The sequence below is a fragment of the Symsagittifera roscoffensis genome, chromosome 3 (genome assembly GCF_963678635.1).
Source record: "Symsagittifera roscoffensis chromosome 3, txSymRosc1.1, whole genome shotgun sequence".
NCBI classification, from domain to species: Eukaryota; Metazoa; Xenacoelomorpha; order Acoela; family Convolutidae; genus Symsagittifera; species Symsagittifera roscoffensis.
Window position 1 is genome coordinate 66290380 of NC_087064.1, and position 21632 is coordinate 66312011.

The 21632-nt window shown below is 34.6% G+C and overlaps 1 protein-coding gene across 2 annotated transcripts in view; it reads left to right on the forward strand.

The window, feature by feature from the left end:
* The window catches only part of LOC134841205 (protein tyrosine phosphatase domain-containing protein 1-like), a 169479-nt gene that overhangs the window by 4188 nt on the left and 143659 nt on the right, over window positions 1-21632 (forward strand). The window contains exons 4-7 of one of the 2 annotated variants that reach the window (XM_063857037.1): window positions 524-697; window positions 1871-2032; window positions 2204-2925; window positions 4114-5382. In XM_063857037.1, coding sequence (XP_063713107.1) covers window positions 524-697; window positions 1871-2032; window positions 2204-2925; window positions 4114-4594 — 1539 coding nt within the window. In that variant the 3' untranslated portion in view covers window positions 4595-5382. Of the gene's footprint in view, window positions 1-523; window positions 698-1870; window positions 2033-2203; window positions 2926-4113; window positions 5383-21632 lie in introns of those variants that run through there. The other variant, XM_063857039.1, reaches the window with a different exon arrangement.

Here is a 21632-nt window from a genome sequence, read left to right on the forward strand (position 1 = left end):
AGTGAACCAACTAAATCGATAAAAGGTTTCAGAATGCCAAAGAAGAGTTATGCTCAAAAGCAGTTGTGCAATCTCACTGCATGGGAAAAGAAAGGATAGTGTAATAAAATATTCACTAAGTCTGTTTAAATTCCATGGATTTGTGTCCCGTAATGTATTTTTTTCAAGCTTATTTAATTCTTGATATTTTTCTTGCATTTCAAAGCTTCCTTTTTACTGGTTGTTTTTCACAAGAGTTTTTGCGAGTCGCAGTATAGCCTATGGTAAAATTCAACCCTGTGATTAGAAGATTAAGTAGTTCAACTGGATCGCAAATGCAAAAATCAACAGGGTACTTTTGGTAAATTGACATCTTCGATATCAGTTTCATATTGGTGCCAAGTTGAATTTATGGCTCTGCGGCGTTAGTGGTGCAAAAATCACTTTTGGCTGCACTTTTAAAAAATTGGATTCACATTCTAACGTCACTGCAGGGTAAAAGTATGCCAATAGTTTGTCGCTTGAATTTTAGCGCCCTGTTTAGGTGGTGGACTTTGCAGTGTCTCAGGGAAAAGTGGCAGTACATTGTCATGCGGGAAAGGGACGAACAGGTAGCCTCATAGCCTGCTACTTTGTGTACGTCCACAGAGTGCCAGCCAGTGCTGCTATATTCTACGTCAGAAACAAGAGAGCCGGATCCATTCAGACTAAAGGACAAGTGAGTAGTTGATGCAATGAAACTTTGGTTTCGATTTTGTTGTTTGATAATGTCGTAGTCTTGTGGTATTTAATATCTTTAAGGGTAGCATTGGCTTTTTCTTGCTTCATTTTGAATGTAACTTCATTGAAAATGGTGATTATCTTTTTTTTTTACTAGTACAGGTTTTCTGTGCCAAGAATTTTTTGTCGACTTTTCATATTGGTAATTTTTTTGCGCCAAATTTATTGACAGTGAGCTTCTTGTCGAGGCCAATGGTGCTGTCGCGACTCATGGGATTCCAGTCAAAATTATACCGATTTTTCGGTTGAAAACTAAGAAGGCTCGAATCTCAAGTTTAAACGATAATTAAGCAGTTTTAACTTAGTCAGTCTGTCTTATTAGTAAATATAATAGGAGGATAGTTACCATCTGGTGAATTCTCTTAAAATCCTTTTAATTCGCTTCTGTTACCTTTTGATGTAGGTGGCTCCTTAGACAATCGGACTTACATACCAATAGTAGGAATCAAGTTTCAATATACTTATGTTGGCTTCGATATATCTCTTTTGATTTTGAAGAGAAAACCAATCCTTTCTAGGGGTGCAATTTTTGCTTAATGCTGAGCTAAGACTGCTTGTTACTTGTAAACCCAGTTGTTTTTCTTGAATTTCTTCAAGTATTTGCGCACCGAGTTAAAGTTAAGAGCAATGTGTTTGACACTATGTTCAGGCTGATTAGATTTAATTGTGCTCGATGAGGGTTGGATTGGATGCAAGTGTTTTATAATCATCTGCATAGCCGTAGCAAACATTTTAGATGCGGATAATAGATCGGTTATCAAAGAGGAAGAACACAGGCATTAGTAGCGATCCTTGTTGCAATTTCTGCAGATGTTGCTGTTCTCTGTTCGTTAATAAGTCTGATAGGGCATTATCTGATCTACTTATACATAAGTCATGAGGTGCTTTTTCATTAATTTGATTATTATTATGTTTTTAAAATCAATGTTTATTTATCTACAATACACTTTTTTAACAGACCATCAAAAAAATTGTTTTGTTTAAATGTTTTTTTTCGTCTTTAATTGGATTGTATAATGGCAAGGTTTTTGCCTCGGGTCTTCAAAACATACTGCTGAATGTCGTATCCCATCGTTGTAATTTTCACTTTTATTTCGTTTCTTTTTCTCAGGTGATGATGGTGAAAGACTTTCAAACCTTCTTGGAGCATTTCTGGGTGATTTTTCCTCGAATGGAACCTGAAATTGGACTCCGCACTCTGGAAACTTCGCTGAATCTTCAGAACAAAATACTACACGGCTCCGAGAGGAAATTTTTGAAACATACGCCCAAGGTTCATTTTTAGTCCGCGTTTATAAAGTCTATTTTCCATACAAATTGGTCGAATTTTTTGGACATTTTAAAAGGCCATACGTCGGAAAAGCAGTCAAAGCAGAAATATAAAGAACTGTAAAACGAACACTTTGCCTTAGCATTTGCACTTAATTGTTAGAATGATGTTTAGATTGTTTACGTGGCTTGCAAAATGCTTCTTGCGTTTGCTGGCCTTAAAGCAACAGAAGAAAAATTCAAACTCGAAGGTTCCTTGGGCGAGGGATCTCAATTTCCGCCTGAACTCGAAAAAATAATTGATCTTTATTTTGAAAGACGTTTAACAGCTCTTTCAAATGGAATCGACAGGTCATTTGTTCATCAAAATAGTGAGCCTGTGCTTGGAAAGGGTTCCTTCAAATCTAGAAGCTCAGTTGATCTGACTGATGTTGGAGGAAAAGCAAATGAAAGACACAATTCGGAACCACCTCATAGAGGAATGAATCCACGAGAACATTCCAGGCTTTCGATGCACGACAAAGATCAAGAAATGCGACTGGACGACGAGCGAGACAGGTCCTGGCAACATGTTTACCCCGTTGAGAGCGTCATCTCTAAGGTTTCGGACCGAAAGATGGAAAGTTTACAGAAGAGAAGAACATCTGTAGGGTCCATAGACTCCACTAGCAAACACATTTATGACGTTTCGGATAAGCTTGAAAATGGCACCGCAGCTCGTAATGGAAAAGTTTTTCCTGTCGAAGAAATTTTGGAAGCTTTGAAGTCTTATGATGATGATTCGGTTCTGGAGGCTGTCAAACTTCTGGAAGAGGAAATGAATATTGCGCCCAGATGTTGGGATCTGATGTTGCGGCAAAAAGATCCTAAAGTGGTGTCTGTTTTATTATGGGACTGGTAAGTAAACATTCTGCTTTTTACGGGGATGAAATTTTCAAAATCTGCCTTGTTCGAAAAACGTTTAAAACAGTGTTTATTACCAAAGCCAATTTCACATTTACTAATCAACGCTCGTGATAATTTTTTTTTCAAAATTCCGGATGCTAGTTGGATATCGTTTTGGATGTGGGTGAAGTTTTTAGGCGGCAATGATCAGTTATTACAAGCATAATGGTTGGTTTTTACACTTGCGAAGCAAAGTGTATTAGTACGAACTTTTTTTTTCTAAGCTAAGTCGTAAATTTAGTTTCTGCTTTTGGTGGCAATTTTGAAGGCTGCGGTAGCAGTATAATATCATGTGCTTTGACATTTGATTAGTAAAAAGTTAACACAGCTGATGCCTTTTTAATTCATCAAATGAACCGAAAGTTATTTGTTTCAAAGAGCAGTACAATGATAAAAAGCTCGATTTCAGAAATTTTCCAACTTAATGTATATAGCAATTTTTTTTGAAATGCATAATCTATACATAATGTGGCGTTATGCTGTCCAATTTATTCCTTGTAAAATTGTGTCTTTTTATATTTGGTGCTACTTTTGCTGCATCGAATTGCAATTTAATAGCATATGTAGCTGTTCTATTGGTGGCTAGTTTTTGTAGATTTTAAGCATCCGTGGCTGAATGGTTTGTGTGTGAGACTCAAATTTGCTAGGTCGCAGATTCGAATCCTACGCTTAGCCGAGTTTTTCTAATTCGAGGCTTATTTCTACTTTTTTTTATTTCACTTGATAGCTTTTTGGTCGTGTTCTTGCAAGTGTTTGCGAAGCGCAGCTTCGCCTCAGTGTTAAATATGTTAAAAAGTTTTTTAAGAGTTTATGAACGTAGTAATTATAGGTCGTGATGATTTTTTAAGGAAAAGTCAAAATTTGTTCAGGCAGTTGTTTTGACTTTTGATTTCTTTTGAAGTTCAGTTCATTTCCTTTGTTAAAAGGAAGGCAAACTCCACTATCGAACAGCAAAAATTATTAAGTCACGAAAATTGTCAATGAATTTATGTCTCAAAAATTGAAGGAAGTGCTGGTAGTAATTTGAAAAAAAAGTTGGTCGTGAAGAAATTTTGAAAAAGTGAGCTAACGTTTTTTATCTCCTTTTTTTAGGTTTTTTGAGTTCTTTTACACTTCAACCATCTATGGGCATTGTTTAAGGTTTGACCAGCTGAAGTACTCACTCCTGTCATCCGGGGATTTAGAGGACCTCATCAAATCACCACTGCCAGAACAATATCAGGCAGTAAATAGTGGAACAGACAGTGTCGGCATTCTGCGGGAGATCATCAGAAATATACTGAAGAAGCCAGATGCGACGGAAACAATACTGACATTATTAAGAACTGTTGTCCATTTGTGCCCGACAGTCAGTGAGTTTTCAGACATTTTGCCGACGATGTTGACCCACTTGACGCAAACAGGGTTGAACAGGAAGAGTTCTTTGCAGAAGTCTTCCGGAAGTTTAGAAAAGCGAAAACCAGATTTATGGAATAACTCTTTGAGAGTTTTCACGAACTTCTACTATCATTTAAAATCAAATAAAGTGAGTAATGACAAAAATTTAATTAGTGAAAGTTTGACTAGCAGCTCAGACTATAGAGATTGTGGTCCTATTGAAGATATTTTTTCCACTAGATGATAACAAATTAATGAATGATAGTTATTAATAACAGTCTATATGTTTCAGAATCTGTGCAATCTGTAAGTTTTTCGTAGTGTGTATCTTACATTCCATTGCATTTTAAGTCATCATAGATAAAATCATCAACAAAAATCGACGGCCAAAAATTCCATCTTGTGTTAGTTGGACTGAGTTAGGATCATGTTAACAATTTCCCCCCTAAATGGACTAAATGAACTATTTTCCACCTAAAAAGGTTAACTGCAAGTTTGGTTAACAAAAACAGTAAACATAAACGTTGGCATTTAAAACATTGACATTAACAGTAAACATTCAGTTGGCTTAGTGGGAGATCGTTCACTCGGTCCCTGTTTTCTACTTGATGACAAATTGTTGCCAATACCTTGGTGATTATTTTTCATTCGGTCAAAAAACCGTGTGATTGCAGTTACTTGTTTTAAGCGTTGAAATGCATGAAAAATACATTTTGCACATCAAACAAACCTTTTTTTTATTGAAGTTCGTATCGCTTCGTTGACCGAAAAGAATGTTGCTGACAAATCGGCTTTAGTTTGTGTTAATGTTTATTTTTGTGTGGTATTTTCTTGTTTGTTGTGTAAGTATTTCTTGCGGAAAAGTTTTCGTATGTTTTGATCCGTCATGTTTGATTTTTCTTCATCAATAGTTAGGTAATCGCAAAGCAATCAAAAATATGTTTCTGCTGTAAATATGATAAATACTGTTATAAATTGTACATATTTGAACACGCATAGATATGTTCACTGGTAAATTTAATTTTGCTATGTGTTTTGGTCAGCTGTTTAGGTTTTGCGAACATCTCACAAATCTTAAAAGAGCTACGGAGCTTGATGACCGCTACTTCAGTTTCTGTCCATATTTTTCTAGGTGCTGAGTCAAAGAGTGGCTTTTTGAGTGTAATGTCTAACGGGATAATGGCTTGGTAGTATTTGGGGGGGGGGCAGGGGTTTAACTGGATGCAGAATAAATAGGGAACAAATTCAAGGTTTACAAATTTCTAACGTATCCGGTAGCGATAACGATGGTGTCCAGCAATTGTATGATAGTGGCTTCAAATCGCACGTGTGCTGCAGTTTGCATTGTGAGAGCTTGCAACATAGTCATAGCCCAGGTTTAAATAATTAACCTCGGGTTAGGCCTCCAGGATTGTTGACTGAAAAACCATGATTGAAATTTGCTCAAATTTGTATCGGTCGTGTATGTTATCAGGAAAATGTTCTTGAGTGTATTCACACTTAATTTTTTATGGTTGCAGTTGGACTTCTGACCTAATGACCTTTAGTGAAGTTCCTTATAAAACTTAATTTTTAAATGCGAGACACATTCCGCTCTTTTGTGACAATTAACGAGAGAAGGGCAGATCTGCATTTTAATCTTCGAAATTGATCTTACTTTTAACATATCCCAAAGAAATATTTCGAATCATTTTGTTGTTCCAATCGTTGAAAAAGGGGAAGAACTTTGTTTTCCGGTGTGTTTCAGTTTTGCACGCAAAATCAGGTACCAAAAATAATTATCGGAATGGTTCGAGTAATATATCTCAATGCGCTTGCAATCGTAATTTGAACGACTATAAAAATTTTAAGTGAAATAGCGGATTGTTTTTTATGATTGGGTATGAACCCAGTTTTCTCTAATTGGGTCTTTGTGATGAAAAAACGTGTCATTAATAGAATATTCTTGAAATTTAAAGGCAGCTAAATTGATACACTTTTTCATGGGAAAATGAAGAAAATGGGACACACATTAAGGGGATAAATAATTTTTCCACTTTTCCTTTGTATCGCATATAATTTATTTGATTGTGTCCCAGCATAGCCTCCGGCCTGATATTTGCTCAAAACAACAACGGTTGTTTCCCAACACAGATTGCTCGAGATGTTGGCAATCATGTTGAAACACTAGCTGAAGCATGTAAAATATGTTAAAATTGAGTTGGCCTATATCCAAAATATTCGAAATTCTTACAGCACATCCAAACAAGACTACATGCATCAGGGTGAATCCCTGAATGTTCCGACTGCCCTTTAACGTCTGTTGAGTAGTATTTCACTTTTGAGCAGTAAAAAGTTTCATATTGTATAAATCATCACCTGACACGCTATTTATGGTACAAAGTATTACGTTTAGCAAATGGCACAGTTTTAAATTAATCAAATAGCATGCCTCAAGTTAATTTGGAACGATTTCTAAGACGGATTAAATCTCTGCTTGTCCCAAATTGGCCATAATAGCAATCTTGAAACCCCTATAACTTTAGAAAAATGATCACAGGAGAAATATTTTTTTAGTTTTGAGCTCAAGACCAAAACTTTCCGGCAAAATTCCCAGTTAGAACTCAAATTTGTTTGGAAATATTCCTTCACTGCCTCGAATATTTCATTTTGATTAAAGTTTTGAGAATTATTGAATTTTGTACTGCTATTATTGAATATAAATTGCCCAAATTTAATCGAGTATAGATCAGCAATTAGTTTGCCAAAGTTCATTTTGAAACGATTATATTGCAGTTTAACTTAGCGCGCGTAAAATTTTTTTGTATTGAAGCTTTCAAGTCGTAATCGAACTGGTTGCAGTCGAGTTTAGGCTTTTGCATGACCATACGCTTGACGATGCGAAGACTCAAATATAGATCCTCACGGTGTTGACTTCCGTGTAATCTTGATCTGAACAAAAAAACGCCTCAAGCATATATTTCTCAATTTATTCAAAAGTTGAAATAAAAATACCACAAGCCTAGTCATTTTTCTTTTTTACAAAAGTCGGAGCGAAACAGCGCAAAATTTTATTGATTGTGTCCCAGCATAGCCTCCGGCCTGATTGTTTCCCAAAACAGCAACGCTTAAATCCCAACACAGGTTGCTCGAGATGTTGGCAATCTTGTTGAAACACTAGCTGAAGCATGTAAAATATGTTAAAATTGAGTTTGCCTATGTCCAAAATTTTCGAAATTTTTACAGCACATCCAAACAAGACTACATGCATCAGGGTGAATCCCTGAATGTTCCGACTGCCCTTTAACGTCTGTTGAGTAGTATTTCACTTTTGAGCAGTAAAAAGTTTCATATTGTATAAATCATCACCTCACACGCTATTTATGGTACAAAGTATTACGTTTAGCAAATGGCACAGTTTAAAATTGATCAAATAGCATGCCTCAAGTAAATTTGAAACGATTTGTAAGACGGATTAAATCTCTGCTTGTCCCACATTGGCCTTAATAGCAGTCAAAGTTTTTTTGGAAATGTTCCTTCACTGCCTCAAATATTTCATTTTAATTAAAATTTTGAGAAACAATCAATTTTGTGCTGCCAATATTGAATATAAATTGCCCAAATTTAATCGAGTTTAGATTAAGTTTGGGCAATTAGTTTGTCAAAGTTCATTTTGAAACGATTATAATTGCAGTATAACTTAGCACGCGAAAATATTTTTTTTTGTATTGAAGCTTTCAAGTCGTAATCGAACTGGTTCCAGTCGAGTTTAGGCTATTTCAAGACCATACGCTTGACGATGCGAAGACTCAAATATAGATCCTCACGGTGTTGACTTCCGTGTAATCTTGATCTGAACAAAAAACACCTCAAGCATATATTTCTCAATTTATTCAAAAGTTGAAATAAAAATACCACAAGCATATTCGTTTTTATTTTTTTTCTTAAGTCGGAGCAAAACAGCGCAAAAATATATTTTCATTACTTTCTTCGAGACGCAAAATTAGAAATGATTGTGTAATGGAATGATTGTATAATGCTTACAAGAATAAATTCATTATTTTCAAAGTCAACAGTAACACCTTGCTCCTTCCACCCACACTCCATGTATTGGTTTTCAGTTTCAGCGATGTCACTAGACGGATGATTTGATTTTGTATCACGAACATTTAACTATTCTGAAAGCCTTTCTGCTTTGCCAAAAAACCGTATTCATGCATAATAGCAGACAATTTGTGAACTAAAAATGATATTTGTAACGCAGGTGGAACTTGAAACAAGCATTTATAAAAGTTTTTTGGCTTTTCTAATATCCTCCCTTACTGCTAACGCAGAAAAGAGTTTAACTATAGTAACGCACGTTATTAAATTTTAAAAACTGCAGTTTTCACAAGGGACTGTAGGACTGCCCAGTTGCAACCTCGTTGGAGCGGTCAACCAACCGAATTTTGGAAATCTGGACCAAATCATTAAGTCAACCAACCGAATTTTGGAAATCTGCCTGGTTTTAAGTTGGTGCGCAATGAAGTTGAATTCAAAAAAATTTGACATATTAGAATAAACAGAACCAAAAGTCAAACTTGCGACGGAAAACCTCAAATTTTTTCGATATTTAAGATAGGAGACAAGCTAAATTTATTCAATATCGTTATCAGTCAAAAAAAGTTCAATGACGTTTATCTTTTTTTTCTCACGTCTAACTAGATAATACTCACAACCAACATTAAGTCATAACTGATAAAACTAGAGTTTATTATCGCCTTCTACTTGGATCAATTATTTTGCTCGAATGAATTTGTTTTTTTTTTCTAACTACACGATAGAACTTTAGATGAACGGAACATGGCCCGGTTAAATTTGTTCAAAATATCAGAGGTGACAAAGCTCAAATGCCCATATTTTCCCGTTGTTAAAAAGAACTTGCAAAGGGACGGATCGTTTTTTCTCGAGGGAGGGGTGGTGGGGATTTTGAAAAATAGTTTGAAAGCTTTGTCCACCAATTTTTTAGGTTGAATAATTTGTATGTCCGAGCTCCCCCAAAGCAATATTTAGACCGTTCCTGTCAAACTTTCTGCGCGGCAAAACTTTCAAAATCAAAGGCCAAAAAGACGCTTTTAGGCACTTTTATGGAAAATTTCCTTACGAGTGCAAACTGTGCATTTTGTGCTTGTATGCGGATTCCGCAACAAGGACGCTCCCTTTGTTCCTATTTTGTTCTTTACTTTCCTTTTATCGTTCCGACAAAATTTTAGTTTTTGTAAAGACTTGTCTCTGGAATCCAGGAACATACAGACACAAAATTGTGCGGCTATCCAGTGCACAGTTTGGCCTCGTAGTGTTTGACCAAAAGATTGCAGTTTTTCGTGCGCGCTTCCCCATCAATATTTGTCGCCCTAAAAAAGGTAGGGTCCGTCAGCCAAAATGGATGTCTCAAAAAAGTACAAAAGAGGGACGTTTTTGATCGGCAGGGAAATGAATCCCTGAGGGGGGGGGGTTGGTGCCGTTAGGTTTCCAACATTTCTCAATTCCAAGCCCTTTTTCAGACTTAAGCGCAAAACTAAAGGTGCTGAAAACTTGTTCTAATTCAGTTCTTTGGGCATTTAGGAAAACCGGTTTGAATATACTCAATGATTTTTTTGATGTTTTTTCTTTGGCTTAAACCATTGATTTAAACGCACTTGCTTTGAAAAGCATACAATACTTTTCGAAAAAAAAGTAATTTTGAAATGATATACTAACATTTCGAAAAAGTTTTTTGGCTTCTATTGGACAAGGATTTTACCCGGAAAAAAGTGTTGGGCTTAATTAGACTTATGTCTTGTGCTTGATTAGGCTGAATAATCATAGAAACTAGTTTTAATCACTCCAGGGCAATTAAGCTAAGGCTCATGTTATGTACATACGAAATGTTCTTAAACAAGTAACCATTAAGTAAGTAACTTACATAAAAACGTTTTCCAACAAACTCATTTTATGTAACATACGAAATATAGTTTAGCAAATAATCGTTATATAAGTAACTTTCATAAAGGTTATTTTTCCAACAGAATTTCGTTTTTTGCATAGCATGAGTTTAGTTCAATTGCCCAGGAGTGATTAGACCGAGCTTCTACGATTAAATAGCCTAAATCAAACACAATTTTTTTCCGTGTAGACACATTGTTCAACAGAAGCACAGCATTTTCTTGAAAGGATAAATTATAAAACCAAATCTGCCTATTTGCGATCAGAATTGTACTTCTAAATCAGGTTCATCGAAAAAACATCAAAGCCTTCAATTGACTAAATTCAAACCGGTTTTCCGGGGTATCGAAAACAACTGAATTAGAACACGTTTTCAGCACATTTATTTTTGCTCGCGCAAACGTGAACAAAAGCTTGGAATTGACAAAAAAAGAAACCTACAAGAGCCAAATTTTGTTATCGAGACAAATAAAAAAACTGGAGATATAAAGTAACATAACGCAACTAAAAATATAACTACAAAAAACGGAAGAAAATCCTCAGTGAACGCAAAATTATGTAGTGGCTCTTATCTTCTTCTTACCCGGAAATTTTTTTATGTATTTTTTTTCTGAAAAATTTACAACAAAAAAAGCCTATTTTCTATAGTTTTAAATGTGAATTCTGTTGCTGTCTGCTCAACTAATTTTGAACAGCGCAAAACTGATCTCAATGTACATCTCTCGCAAAATGAAACAAAAGTTTTGACTACTTAATGGCTTACTTAAAAAATAAAAAAAGTTAGAAACGTTGTTGCTCTTTTATACGAGTTTCAAGGGAAGTAAAATGTTTTGATTCAATCTTTTACTTAGGTATGTCTGGCAAAAAAAGCTGGAAACATGATTTTTTAGCTAAATATTGAAAAAATGTTATGATTACAAAGTTTCGAAGCTTTTGAATTTTAAAATTTTTGCATTATTTAGTTGCGCTTTTTTAATCTTTTTGCTTTGTATCTTTTTGAGTATACTTTTTGCTTCCCGGAGGGATTTTTTGAAACAAACGATGTTTTGATTGAAAATTAAAAAAAGTCATATAAACTCAGCAGGATTTCGGAAATTCCACTTTTTTCGCAACCCTGATTTCTGTATATTTGGCCCAGCGGTAAGGACTATGCCTGGAACTCACGTCCTGAAATCGAAATTAATGAGCAATTGGAAATTTTGTAATTGCAAGCAAAAACTGCCGGCCTATTGTTTTTCTGCCGGCTCCAAAAGATTATTGTTTAAGTTGACGCAAACTAATTTTTTCTGAAGGTATTGTTGATGCTGACTTTTGGGTTTTTTGACACCTTATTTTCAAATTGAACATTATTTGCGAGATTTTCGCAAGAAACTTTCGATGATGTTGGTTTTTCTTTTTTCTTCAATTTTTTACTGAGTCAATGGCTTCTGTCCCGTGTTTGTCAATGATGATATGTATGCGTGGTTTCGCAAGAAAAACTAGGCTCTGCGTCGCTTCTGCATTCAATTTTTTAACTAAAAGTTTCTAAACTCTTTAAGACAAAAATGTTTGCTCATTTGACTAAATGATTTTTTTCTTTAGTTTTCTCTAGTGAAAAATTTACCTGCACAGGATTCAATTCTTTTTTTCACCGATCATGAATCAATGATTTCAACTATCCACCTGAAAATGACAATGATGAGTCTCGACGAAGTAACCATGTTTTCTAGTACTGAAAAAAACATCTGTTTGAATTGTTGTGACCAGCTATTTTAAGTTTTGCGGCAGCATAGAACTTACAAAATTGAGCTTTACAGATTTTATGTCTATAGCTTGAAATTGCTTGAGCGGCTTTTTTCCTTCGAACTATAATTTAAGGCGTTTTGTTGCCATGCCGGACTATTATAAAAATTGGTATGCAAACTAATAGGCTATCACAAAGATTAATTGATTGGAGTGGAGTGTATTTGAGATGAAAGAACACATTTTAAACAGAAATTAAAGTTTGCGTTAAAAAAGTCTGAAAAGGGTTGCTTTAGCTACGCTTCGGATTAGCCAGCGTTATCAAGTTGGAAGAAAAAAATTTTTTTTTTCTGAAGAACTACTGTCTGACAGAGTCACTGAATCTTGATCTTAAATCGGAATTTCCGTCAACCAACAGACTTCTTATGAGAATATTCCATTAGGAACACCTGTTTTGTTTACAGTAGTAAGCTAGCGTAGTGTATCAGTACGAACCTTCTTTTTTTCTAACCTAACTCGCAAATAAAAGTGTTCACTTATTTATTGGCACTTTTGCTATAATCGCGATCTGCAGCATTGGCAATTTCATAGCATCTGTTCGCAGCTTTATTTGTGACTCGTGTTTCAGAGTTAATAAGCTACCGCGACTGCGTGGTTAGTGTGTGACAATCAGGATATCTACGTCCCAGATTGAATCCGACACGTAGTCGAGTTTTTGCTAATTCGACGCTTATTTCTACTTTTTTTATTGCACTATTTAGGTCTGCTTTTTGTCGTGTTCTCACTAGTGCTGAAATGTGTTTTCAATGTTTGCTGTAAATTTATTCATTTTTTGCTTTCAGTTTTTTTTGTTTGTTTTTCTTTTTTTTTGGCTTGAAAGGTTTTGACTGAAAATAGATCCAAAATTGTCTCAGTATTGCGTTGTGCGATGATTGAAAAATGTTCGTTGTGCGTGTTGGTGGCATAACACCGGTCAATGGGTGAATGCTTAAATGGGCGAGTGCTCAATTATTGTAGGCTATGTTACCGCGTCGTACTTTATCGTGCAACGCCAACCTTCTATTCTTTTGTTGTTTTTTGGCTGGTCAATTTTAATTGAACTTTATTCAAGACAATTCGAAACCAATACGTGAAAGTTCAGGTATTTTCTTGGACAATCATTTTTTGTGACCACTTCCGCCTGATTTTCCGTCGGTTGGGTTGCCATGCCACGTTTTTTTCTATCGCAAACAGTCAATCTTCTGCTTCGTCCCTGTGATATTAACTTGAGATGCATGTTTTCGGTTTCATCCAATTGATGCTGCAGCGAAATATACTTTCGTTTCAAAAGTCAGACTAAAAAACCATAAAAAAAAAGATACTTAAATAATCAGAACTTATTACTTACTTTTCTCTCAAAAAAATCAAATGTCAGCTTTGGCAGGTATTTCAGATTTTTGAAAAACTGAAACCATTAAATACGCAAATTTTAATTCTTCTGTAGTCGATATACATATTTCTTTGAGGCAAAAGTGAAACTTCTTGCGTTATTTTTAACTGGGTGTTTCAAGGGAGCACAAACTGAAGATTCCTTGTTCGAACGAAAGTTCTATTGTGAAGTTGTTAGTTTAAGCGGAACATGTTTTGGAACCATTATTGACAGAAGATTCGTTCTCACCCCAGCCCACTGCGTGGCGACGTCTGGTTGGTTTGCTTCTTGGGTCTTTCCCATACCCCTCAGCAAAATATAGCGCCCAGCATAATAAAAAAATCACTGTGTTGTGGTGCTAAATCACCCCCCCCCCACTCTTCCGCTTGTTTTTTAAAACTGGTGAAATAAAACAAGGGGGAAATTTTGAAAAAGATTTAGCCATTCTCTAAAACAATTTTGGGTCAGTCAAATTTTCAATCTATTCCGAAATAGTTGTGTGAATTAAAATTAGCCGACGTTCTTACCATTCTTTTCAGACACCGTAAACATAACATACACTGAATCTCCGTCAAAAAAATCTAAGAAAACGGAGACGCAAACATTTGAGGGCACACCAATTGTGCATCAGAAATACAACGCACCTTCTGCCGAGTATGACATTTATGTGGTTAAACTATTGAACAAATTGGATAAAAAGAGGGGTTTGACTATTTTTGGACCAGCAATGGATTGGGGCAAATCAATAACTTCATATTTTTCACTATGTTTTCTGAGTGTTTTTCAGGTATAATTTTGCAGGTGGGAGCATTAAAAGGACTTTGGTTTTTTTTCAATGCTTAAGTTGTTTTGTACTTTAAAATCGGGAAAGTTTGAGGCGTGCTGCAGGAAAAGACTCAATTCTTGGTTCAATTTTTCCAGAAAGTGGCCAAAAACGACATTTGCAGCTCATCTTTGCAAACCTCGGGTGTCGTACTTTTGCCACAGTTGGGTCATTTTTATGCATGCACCAGTTTTCTCTCCTGAAAGCTTACACAATAACTTGCTGTTACAGTCCTGAAATTTGTAATGTACAACTTATCCAATTTTGTTTATCACTAGATTTATTTACGTCTTCAAATTTCTTAATACAAAACCATATAAAACAACGGCTTACGGCTTAACACTGTAAAATTTTGATCCAGGACATAAGTTTTGGACATAAATTCTAATAATATATATATATGTTTTTTAAAAAATAGAATGTACTATTTTGCCGTGATCGGCACGGGCCTCGAGAGCAATTCGTCCACCAAAATACTACAAGAAGAACACGTGAAACTGCGACAACAAGAAACAAGTTTGCATGAAACAGAAGACCAAAAACATGACGAAAGAAGTTTGCTTCGTTGAATCTGGTTCCCTATTTCTGGGACTACGAAGACTAGTGGAAGTCACGCAATATGTCTGATAGGATTTGCGGGAGCCGAGAAAAAGCATGTCCTGAAGACGGTGGAAAAATTATAAATTTCACTGCCGTTCTAAACTACCAAACGTGGATTGATAAAATATTACAGGAACAATAAAAAGACAAACAAGACATGAACGAAGTTAACTCAACTACCAATAAAACGTTTTAACTACAAAAAATTTTTTCGCTTTAATACTGCCATTAAACTGGAAAGATCTTTTCGAAGATGTACTTAGAGATACACGGAGATGTTAGAAGACAGGCTGATATATTTTCGTTTTATCCCAAGCCGAACTAAATTAAAAGCGTTTTATTTTTCAAACATTGTTTTAAGAAGTTTCTGGCCCGAAAATGAAATTTTATGACTACTCCGCACACCCAGTCAAATTTATATAGTTTATTTAGGAGATTAATATTATACAGACATGTAAACAATAAACCGCATGTACAAATCAAACCCACCAATGATCATGCAAAAAGCTATGCAGCTTATTGAGGCATGACCCTGAAAAAACCTATGACAGAAGTTGCGAGATAGCATCCGACTTGATGATTCAAAAAAATAAATCTAGAAGATATCCATTATCTTTAAGAAACAAAGAAAACATTTTTTTGAAATGCCCATTTAGTTGATACTCTGTTAATTGGTTTAGGTTCTCTGGTATCAGCTCGTTTGATTTCAGAAAATTATAACATTTAAGAGACACATTTTTCCATGAACGTTGCATTATTTGTGTTCTCGTTTTCATGCTTGGTAGAGTTTTTGCCACAAAGGCCCGAGTAACCCGACGAGTATTCAGAGATTCCAAATTAAAAATTCCAAGGGGAGTTTTACCACGAAGTTGATTAAAAGTTTCTTTGAATACTTGTCTGAAATATAAGTCAAAAACGGTGTCAATCTCAAACGAATGTAGGATAGATGAGGCATGCTCAAATTTTCTCTTGAAACAAATAGTTTTAAAAATACGTTTTTGCATCACAAATATTTTTTCTAATAGGCTTTTTGATGTTGCACCAATGCAATTAAACCGTAGGAAATGAGTGGCTTTGCATAGCAGTTATAAAATTTAACCAGCACATTTTTCGAGAAATAGTTTCTACCCTTGAATAGTAAGCCGTTAAAATTAGCTAATTTACCACAAACATTATTTTTATGACATTCAAATTTGAGTCTGTTGTCCATTTGAATTCCTAAATACCTAAAATCAGAAACCTCGGCGAGTACAATATTACCAAAAGAAAAATATTCATTCAAATTATCCCGTCCAAACTTCATTATTTTGCACTTCTTTTGATTGATGAGTAGTTTGTTCTTATTGCACCAATTACATATTTTATTTAATTCTGTCTGGAAGTTCGTTTTGGATGCAACTTTTTGAGCATCAACTACCGTTGTATCATCTGCAAATAATGTTAGCTTAACGTTGCTGGCCGACGGCATATCATTTATGTATAAAAGGAACAGAAATGGCCCCAAAACTGAACCTAGCGGAACACCTTTTGTACATTCTAGCATATTCGAGACGGATTGATTCGAATAAACATATTGTTTTCTCACTGTAAGATAGTTTGTCATTAACTTGTGAATTTTCCCTCCGAACCCACATTGATAAAGTTTGTCAAGCATATTTTTACGATCAACTGTATCAAATGCTTTTTTCAAATCAATAAAGCAGGAGTAACCAAATTTTTTATTATCAATTGATTCACGAAAAAAGTCAGTAATGGACAAAATGGCATGAGGACAGGAATGATTACTTCGAAATCCAAACTGATGCTTATCCATCAAGTTGTTTTTAGCGGCAAAATTAGATATGCGCTTGAAAATTAGTTTTTCAAAAAGTTTACTTATACAAGACAACAAACTAATTGGACGGTAGTTATCGGTTTCAGTTTTGTCGCCATTTTTATACAATGGTAAAATTTTTGCAATTTTGAGAAAATTAGGAAAATACTCTTTTTTGAAGCAGATTTTTAAAAAATGCGCTAAATGGTCAGCCAGCACCGGAGCAGAAAATTTAAACATTTTACTACATATCCCATCATGACCAGTAGACTTTTAATTGTTCAAGTTTTTAATTTCCTTCACTATCTCATATCGATTGTTATCATATATAACGAACGTGTTTTTAATAACCGGAAAATTTGGTCTATACACGTTTTGTTTGAAGTTTTCTGTTAGTTTTTCTTAAATAGTAGCAAAGTGTTCATTGAAACCATTAACATCGAACGAAGCAGTGTTCACATTTTTTTTTCCCACAAAAATGTTTGAAAGCATCAAAAATTCCGGTCGAGTTCTTCTTCCTCGTTATCAAGTTATCATAGTACCGGCGTTTACTCACCCTTATAGCCTTAATAACATTGTTCCTACATGAGGTGAAATTATTTCTGTTTTCAATGGATGGTGTCTGAACCCACTTTTTGTGTAACACATTTTGGTTATTCATCATTTTCTTGATTTTCAGATTAATCCATGGGTGGTTGTTTTTTTTTCTTTTTTCGGATTTTTTTTAAGCAATACTTTGAAAATTCATCAATCAAGAGTTGGGTCATTTCAATGATGTAAAGATCAGGATCTTCATCATTAATTTTGTTCAATCGAAAATAAAAATTTTAAACAATAATCATCATTCAGTAGTAAATCATAGTTGATTTCCGAATGATTAGAATCCACGTTTTGCTTTTCTGAAATACTTTTTAGGTCACACATAAGTCCATAATGGTCAGTAATAGTAAAATTTATTGTTGTTACCTGAGTTTCCTCCGCCGCAATTATATGGTCAATGCATGTACTTGATGATTTAGTTACTCAAGTTAGCTCGATATTTTGAACTTCTAAATCAAAAGAAAGCAGAAGGTTTTTGTAGTCAAAAAAGTTGCGCTCCGACAGATTTTCCCTCCGAACCCATATTGATAAAGTTTGTCAAGCATATTTTTACGATCAACTGTATCAAATGCTTTTTTCAAATCAATAAAGCAGGAGTAACCAAATTTTTTATTATCAATTGATTCACGAAAAAAGTCAGTAATGGACAAAATGGCATGAGTACAGGAATGATTACTTCGAAATCCAAACTGATGCTTATCCATCAAGTTGTTTTTAGCGGCAAAATTAGATATGCGCTTGAAAATTAGTTTTTCAAAAAGTTTACTTATACAAGACAACAAACTAATTGGACGGTAGTTATCGGGTTCAGTTTTGTCGCCATTTTTATACAATGGTAAAATTTTTCCAATTTTGAGAAAATTAGGAAAATACTCTTTTTCGAAGCAGATTTTTAAAAAATGCGCTAAATGGTCAGCCAGCACCGGAGCAGAAAATTTAAACATTTTACTACATATCCCATCATGACCAGTAGACTTTTAATTGTTCAAGTTTTTAAATTCCTTCACTATCTCATATCGATTGTTATCATATATAACGAACGTGTTTTTAATAACCGGAAAATTTGGTCTATACACGTTTTGTTTGAAGTTTTCTGTTAGTTTTTCTTCAATAGTAGCAAAGTGTTCATTGAAACCATTAACATCGAACGAAGCAGTGTTCACATTTTTTTTTCCCACAAAAATGTTTGAAAGCATCAAAAATTCCGGTCGAGTTCTTCTTCCTCGTTATCAAGTTATCATAGTACCGGCGTTTACTCACCCTTATAGCCTTAATAACATTGTTCCTACATGAGGTGAAATTATTTCTGTTTTCAATGGATGGTGTCTGAACCCACTTTTTGTGTAACACATTTTGGTTATTCATCATTTTCTTGATTTTCAGATTAATCCATGGGTGGTTGTTTTTTTTTCTTTGTTCGGATTTTTTTTAAGCAATACTTTGAAAATTCATCAATCAAGAGTTGGGTCATTTCAATGATGTAAAGATCAGGATCTTCATCATTAATTTTGTTCAATCGAAAATAAAAATTTTAAACAATAATCATCATTCAGTAGTAAATCATAGTTGATTTCCGAATGATTAGAATCCACGTTTTGCTTTTCTGAAATACTTTTTAGGTCACACATAAGTCCATAATGGTCAGTAATAGTAAAATTTATTGTTGTTACCTGAGTTTCCTCCGCCGCAATTATATGGTCAATGCATGTAATTGATGATTTAGTTACTCAAGTTAGCTCGATATTTTGAACTTCTAAATCAAAAGAAAGCAGAAGGTTTTTGTAGTCAAAAAAGTTGCGCTCCGACAGATTTTCCCTCCGAACCCACATTGATAAAGTTTGTCAAGCATATTTTTACGATCAACTGTATCAAATGCTTTTTTCAAATCAATAAAGCAGGAGTAACCAAATTTTTTATTATCAATTGATTCACGAAAAAAGTCAGTAATGGACAAAATGGCATGAGTACAGGAATGATTACTTCGAAATCCAAACTGATGCTTATCCATCAAGTTGTTTTTAGCGGCAAAATTAGATATGCGCTTGAAAATTAGTTTTTCAAAAAGTTTACTTATACAAGACAACAAACTAATTGGACGGTAGTTATCGGGTTCAGTTTTGTCGCCATTTTTATACAATGGTAAAATTTTTGCAATTTTGAGAAAATTAGGAAAATACTCTTTTTCGAAGTAGATTTTTAAAAAATGCACTAAATGGTCAGCCAGCACCGGAGCAGAAAATTTAAACATTTTACTACATATCCCATCATGACCAGTAGACTTTTAATTGTTCAAGTTTTTAATTTCCTTCACTATCTCATATCGATTGTTATCATATATAACGAACGTGTTTTTAATAACCGGAAAATTTGGTCTATACACGTTTTGTTTGAAGTTTTCTGTTAGTTTTTCTTAAATAGTAGCAAAGTGTTCATTGAAACCATTAACATCGAACGAAGCAGTGTTCACATTTTTTTTCCCACAAAAATGTTTGAAAGCATCAAAAATTCCGGTCGAGTTCTTCTTCCTCGTTATCAAGTTATCATAGTACCGGCGTTTACTCACCCTTATAGCCTTAATAACATTGTTCCTACATGAGGTGAAATTATTTCTGTTTTCAATGGATGGTGTCTGAACCCACTTTTTGTGTAACACATTTTGGTTATTCATCATTTTCTTGATTTTCAGATTAATCCATGGGTGGTTGTTTTTTTTTCTTTTTTCGGATTTTTTTTAAGCAATACTTTGAAAATTCATCAATCAAGAGTTGGGTCATTTCAATGATGTAAAGATCAGGATCTTCATCATTAATTTTGTTCAATCGAAAATAAAAATTTTAAACAATAATCATCATTCAGTAGTAAATCATAGTTGATTTCCGAATGATTAGAATCCACGTTTTGCTTTTCTGAAATACGTTTTAGGTCACACATAAGTCCATAATGGTCAGTAATAGTAAAATTTATTGTTGTTACCTGAGTTTCCTCCGCCGCAATTATATGGTCAATGCATGTACTTGATGATTTAGTTACTCAAGTTAGCTCGATATTTTGAACTTTTAAATCAAAAGAAAGCAGAAGGTTTTTGTAGTCAAAAAAGTTGCGCTGATTACCTATGATATCGACATTTAAATCACCCATTAGCAAAATTTCACCACTTAATGCTTTCAATTCAAGCAATAAATCTTCAAATTTATGAGCACCAGTGATCCTTCTCAATTCAAGTTTCATAAAACTGAAATCCTATCTTTGAGACTAAAAACCTGTTGCTAGTTAAAAAAGACGACAGGCCATTAAGACGACAATACATTAAGACGACAAGATATTGAGACGACAAAGAAGCGTCCCGGGATGACCAAAATTACTAGTCATACAATTTCCATATATGGAAAAATGCTAGTCATACAGTTTCCATACAATTCCATACGTACAGAAAATTGCATGAAAGGTCTATGATTAGTATTTTTTCATATATGGAAATTGTATGACTAACATTTTTCCATAGATCAAAAGTATTGATTTTTTACACTTTTATTTCTCAAAATTTTTTGGTTGTGTTCGTAACAAGTAAAATGAGCAATTTGATTATAAGCTGTTCAAATTTCTTGAAAACACAATGCGTAGAATTACTGTAGCGTCGTCTTAAAGTCTTATCAAAAAGTGTTGTCGTCTCAACGACTGTCACCTACAAATCTACTCGAATAACAGTTATAAACATTATCATAGGTGCATCTAAAATTTTCTCGAGAGCTCTTAAAAAATTGAAAATTTGCCGACTTTTTGGAGGCTACTGAAAAAATAGTTTTTGAGCTCTCGGCTAACCAAACTACGGGCCAAGTAAGGTAAAAGAAAGCAAAAGTACGCACAACTTCTAAACATGGAAAAAAAACTCAAATCTTTAGTTAGCCAACAGTTTTCGCCCCTTAAGTTCCTAGTGAAATTTGAAAACATCTATGTTTGAATGAGAAAGTCTTTTTGTTTCCCAAAAGTACTTCAGTAGTTGGCAGCTGTTCAAGTGATTTGAAATATTCCTTTATATTAGTCAGTTTAAATGATTAAATAATTTGGAATATTTCCTGTCAAACTCTTGTCTCATTTCTATAGGTAGCTAGTTACCCGGCATTTCAGTTCTGCTTCAAAGTTTGGATCTAAGCAGCTTAAGTAAGGTAAGACCAGGGGCGGGTTTAGGGGGAGGGGTCGGGGAGCGCGGACGCCTTCTCCAGGGATTCGACCCTCAACCGACCCAAAAGGTCCCCCTTTATACTGTTTTTAGATATCCATTTTTGGTGACCTTAAAATTTTTCTAAGGGTGCCCTCGGTGTCAATATATGCTAATTTTGAAGGGGGAGCGCGCGCCAAAAAAACGCAATTTCTTG